General features: G+C 32.4%; 1 protein-coding gene across 1 annotated transcript; it reads right to left on the bottom strand.

Annotated features, from left to right (window-relative positions):
• Positions 1-215: 215 nt before the first annotated feature.
• Positions 216-3498, bottom strand: echdc3 (enoyl CoA hydratase domain containing 3). The gene is made up of 5 exons (XM_052553990.1): positions 3297-3498; positions 2605-2726; positions 2410-2507; positions 1882-2082; positions 216-721 (listed from the first exon to the last, which is right to left on the bottom strand). The coding sequence occupies exons 1-5, from the start codon at positions 3425-3427 to the stop codon at positions 395-397; spliced, it is 879 nt and encodes a 292-aa protein (XP_052409950.1). The 5' UTR covers positions 3428-3498; the 3' UTR covers positions 216-394.
• Positions 3499-5649: the final 2151 nt, after the last annotated feature.

The raw sequence follows: 5649 nt of genomic DNA, 5'->3' as shown, positions 1-5649 counted from the left end.
TATAGTACAATTGTAATTTACAACAGTAATATTTCAACCTTCTTTTACAAAGTAATAATAATAATCATTGTATTATATTGTTTGATAATATTATTTGATCATTTATTATTTCATATTTTTCTTTAATACAGTTATATATATTATACACACAAAGAAAAACTTAAAAATTTAGTATTTTAGTGTGTTTTTTGTTATCTTATTTGATAAGACAGTAATTATTTAATAATAATTTTTATTAGACAGCATAACTGTAATTTACAACAGCAATATATTTCAGTCTTTTTTTTGGAATTAGAGCTCACGTTATGATGATAATGATTATTTTATTATTATTTTGAGGCATGACAGCTGATGAATTAGCATTGAATGAATGAAGCTGCAGTGTTTCTCTGGATCAATCGACCGCGTCAGTGTTGCTCCACACAGGTTTGCGTTTCTCCAGGAACGCCCGGATGCCCTCCTGACCGTCCCGCAGGGTCAGGTTCTCCAGCATGGCGGCGGCAGCAGAGGCGTAGGCTGCGTCCCGGCCCAGAGTCATCTGTCTGTGAAACACGGCCTTCCCCAGAGCCACCACGGGCCGACTGCTCTCACACACCCTGCGGGCCACGGCCAGCGTCTCCTGCTCCAGCTGCTCCTCCGGCACCACCTTACTGACCAGTCCATGCAGCAGAGCGTCCCGAGCCGAGACCGGACGCCCCGTCAGCAGCATCTCCATTGCAACCTGGAGACAGGGCACAGACGGCACTCAAGAGCACATTTATGACCCTGGACCACAAAAACAGTCATAATCAGATTAAGACAGATTTAATACCTGATTCACACATCAATAATAAATCATCTTTCCATTGATGTGTGGTTTGTCAGGAGGACAATATTTTGAAAGTCTAGAATCTACAGGGGGGCAAAAAGAAATCTAAATATTGAGAAAATCATCTTTAAAGTCCGTCTACATGAAATGTACAATGTACAAAATATATTCAAGGAACATGATCTTTATTTAATATCTTAATGATTTTTGACAATTTTTGACAAGTTTACTGTAACATTGCAATTTACAACAATGGCATTTTTAATTAGCTAAAATATTAATAAGAATTATTTTTATGTGGTTTGATCATTTGATAATATGAAAAGTCATGACATTAAGTGAAAGTCATTTTTTTTTAATTAAGTGAATTATTACATAATAAATATCATAATTATAAATTAAATTAAATTAATTTTTTTTATAATTATATATAATAATAATAATAATATATTATTATTATCAAAAAACAATTTATTTGACACTACAATTATTATTTACGTTTATAATTATTTTATACTTCTACTGATACTAATTATTATTAGTAAATGGTTTGATATTATTTAATAATATTATAATTCTTATCTTAAAGTATACTTTAAGATAAGAATTATAATATTATTAAATAATATCATTATATTTTAATGATATTATAATTATCAAATATACATCTTTGTATTTTTCATTATTTTTTATTTTATTTTATAGTACAATTATAAAATGATAATAACAATAATTATTATTATTTGATAATATTATGATTATATTTTTTATTTAATGTTACAATTGTAATTGACAACAGCAATATATTTCAGTCCTTTTTATTATAATCAGTTCAAATAATAACAACATTTATTAAAATAATAATTTACATTTTTATGCCTATTATTATTGTGTTGTTATAAATAATAATATTAGGATCATTATCATTAATGTTGCATTGAATTATTGAAATATAAAATTAATTCTTTCTTTAGACCCATTTAAATGTCTCTCTCTCCCTTCCTCTCTCTCTCTCTCTCTCTCGGTCTCCCTCACCCTCTCTCTCTCTCTCTCTCTCTCTCTCTCTCTCTCACCTTTCTAGGCACCGCTCGTCCTAGAGCCACTCCAGGTGTGGAGCAGAACAGACCCACGTTGACTCCAGGTGTGGCAAAGGTGGATTTATCCGTCGCTATGGCAATATCACAGCTGGCCACTAACTGGCAACCCGCAGCCGTGGCAACACCGTTCACCATAGCGATAACCGGCACTGGGATGTCCTGGATCAGGGTCATGACCTTTGAGAAAGAGCAGTTTATTCACACACACACACCATAAACTATAGAAATACAAAGATGGTTCACCCCTATCATTATGAATGGGAGAAACTGCAACACGTAATATAATATCAGAATAGCCCCGCCTTCTAAATGAAAGAGCCAATCGCTGATCGGTAAAGTCATTACATCACTGCAGCAGCCGTTACAATCTAGTCTGCAGAATAAGCTTTCTGAGCGCATTTGAGCATAAGAAACAGTTCATTTCAGATTTTGTTGCTGATTGTAAATATTACCGCCGAGTGAACAGACTTTCCTTGAAAGGGACTGCAGTGATTGACCTCTGACCTCTGAGCAGGTCTGGAACACCCTGCTGTGATAGTCGCGGCCCCGAGCAGTCGTCAGCTCCTTCAGGTCGTGACCCGCGGAGAACACGGGGCCCCGCGCTGCAGAGACACACACAAACACACACACACACACAGTTACTGCGGATGCCGGGGTCACACACACATCTTTCTCTTTCAGAGGATCTTGAATCTTTGCCTGATATGATGATGACACGCAGATCGTCCGACTGAGAGTCCGTCAGCAGGTTTTCTCTCAGAGACTCCAGCATGGGCAGAGACAGAGCGTTCCTCTTCTCAGGATTATTCAGGACGATCCTCCTGACACACACACACACACACACACATTTAAAAATACATTTTAGATATTTAATATAATATTAATTATTTAATAATAATTAGATTAATAATAGTTTAATAAAAATTCAGATTTTTGAAAACTTAAATTAATTAAATTCGTTTAAATAATTATTTTTTTTCAGTAATTTAAAACACTAATATATTAGATTTCAGCTTATAACCAGTTAACATAACAACATCAATAATAATATTATTATTAATAAATAGAATAACTGTGTTCAACTGTGAATGATTCCCAAACTGAGACTGAAGTGTCTGCTAGACATTAACCTGATGAAATATAATAATTGATAGTGCACATCATAACTAAAAAAAGGATTTTCACAATAACAACTCGACAAGCCTGATACACTTAGTGTAATGTTTTCTCTATAAACAATGGTTTTTGCGTTAGCACAGAACTTAAAAAAGAACTAATTATGATTTAAGTGTCATAATAATCATAGATAATAATAAGTAATAAATTGTGCATTAACATCTAAGGACTGAATTTAAAGTGGGCTTGTTTGGGGTCAGAGGTCACGCTATCACCTGATTCCGTCCTGCTGCTCTCTGAGGGTCAGAGATGAAGAAGCAGCGCTCATCTTCCTCCTCAGGATCCTCCAAGAAGTCCCGCTGCACTTCAGAAGGTTTGACACTTTGTAAAATCCGCCTAAAATCATATTTAATTACCGCTGAAATGAGTAGAGTCTAGCGGACGGGTGCACTACCGGATATGCGGAATTATATTCAAAATAAAAGTCTTTTTTTTATTGCGAAACAGTGAATGCTCACAAACATAAACATACAGCGGATAAAAAACAACGATTATTATAATCAATACGATCTTACAGCTAAATAAATCAATATAATGGTAAGCAAATAACTAATAAAAATGTCGGGGGGATAAAACTTTCTAAATAGTAGAAATAAACCTTCATGTAATTCACACAGTTCACCACAGGAGGGCAGTGAAACTGTGTGAAAATGTATATTACAGATATAAAATATATTTAGTTAAATAAAATAATTATTTTTTTAGACAATTTTTTTACATTATTGCACAATAATTGTACATTACATTAATTACATTAATTGCACATTAATTTAATTCACACAGTTCACCACAGGAGGGCGATGCAATTCTAATTCCAAAATGTTTATTATATTGAATTAATGAAAAATAAGGTTTTCCTCTGACTAGAAATAAAAAGGTAGAGATAATTAACATCAGTACAATTCATTATGTTAAGTTTGTTTGACTCGCTTAAAAGAAAAACATTAACAAAGCAGGAGATGAAACAACTATAGAGAATTATACGGTCAGTACAATAACTTTTGTTGTATTTTTTCTCTTGTTTCTTGGTCTAAAATTTGATTTCTTCGAAAAAAAAAAATGTATTTACCAGATTTGTTGTTTCAAGGTATAAAGAATAATTTATTAAATCATTTTGAATCGCTGAATAAAAATGTACTTCAAAGTTAAAATAAAAGATGCTGAAATAATCCACAGTAATGTAATTCTCACAATAAGAATATATTTCTACTGAAAACAAAATAGCGGTTTTCCAGATGATTTATTATTGCAGAGGGTTTTTTATTAATTTATTAAATGAAATTAATTCAATGCAAAGTTATGTAGTGCAAGATTTTCCTCTGATTCGTTTTAAATCTGTAGAACTAAATCGCTTAAATGTAATTTACACAATCTGCCACAAGAGGGCAATGAACCTCTTAAAATATTAAAAGTCAACGCAAAATAATTTCATGCATTTATTGTTTTCCCATACCTAGAATTAAAGGTCATACAGGTCACAACAGGAGTTTATTCGATTCGCCTTTCAAAAATGTAATATTTGTAAAATTAAAAATAAATAATATATTTATATGCACAGAAAATACAAATATTATACACCCTCTCAAACTTTTTTTTTCAGACATACATTTGAAGTATTATATTGAATGTAGGATTTGAATGAAATGAAAAGTGAAACGTTTTTATGTAATATATGTGTGTACTGTGTATATTAATGTATATATGAAGACACACACATATATTTTGAAAATATTTATATGTATATATTTGTATAATTTATATTATATATTTAATATAGAAATATAACAGTTTTCTTAAATGCATGCATGTGTGTTTATTTATATTAAAAAAAGACAAATCTACTGTGATGGGTTTGCTTACATGCTGCTCTTGTACGGACAGATGTTTAATCATAGTTCTCCTCACAATCACTCTGCAATGCAAAACCAATGCAAAGCTCTTCCTAGTAAATCAAGGACACGATCTAACCAATATTTTCATTTTTGTAACCTTGAACTTTAATCTCTTACTTTTTTTCTTTTTTTTTTGGCATTTGCAATATTTTAAAGGTTTCTGGAACCAGATATCCATGTTAAAATGCCATTCGTTATATAAAATAATTGCAATCGAATTACAATCAAATCTCGGATCTTTTATATTGCCATAGTAAAAAAATTTTTTACTTATTATTTATTGATTTTAATTTATAATTTTGGTGTAAAAATACTTGGATACGATATTCACCCTTATATAATTCTAATAAACATTTATTATAATGATTATTTGTATTAAATCTGATTATATGTCTAATTAACCGTAATAGAAGGCACCTGCCACAAGAGGGCGCGACAGAACAGCGCTGAGGACACGCGTTCATTACTCACGACACAAATACACATAATGGTCCTATTTTTCAGTCATTTAAATTCTAAAAGCAGTGAACCCGATTATATATCAATTATGAATCTATCAGCCGTGTTTATTCAGAGATTTAGGAGGAACCCCGCGTCTTCTTCATCATGAGCGCGCTGTGCGTAAGAGGAAACCCGCGCGCTCCCGCGGAACCAGACGAGCGAGATGACGCGCTGC

This window comes from Carassius gibelio, chromosome B4 (assembly GCF_023724105.1).
Source record: "Carassius gibelio isolate Cgi1373 ecotype wild population from Czech Republic chromosome B4, carGib1.2-hapl.c, whole genome shotgun sequence".
Lineage (NCBI taxonomy): Eukaryota > Metazoa > Chordata > Actinopteri > Cypriniformes > Cyprinidae > Carassius > Carassius gibelio.
Note: the sequence above shows the minus strand (reverse complement) of the source record. Positions and strands in the feature narration are given on the sequence as shown.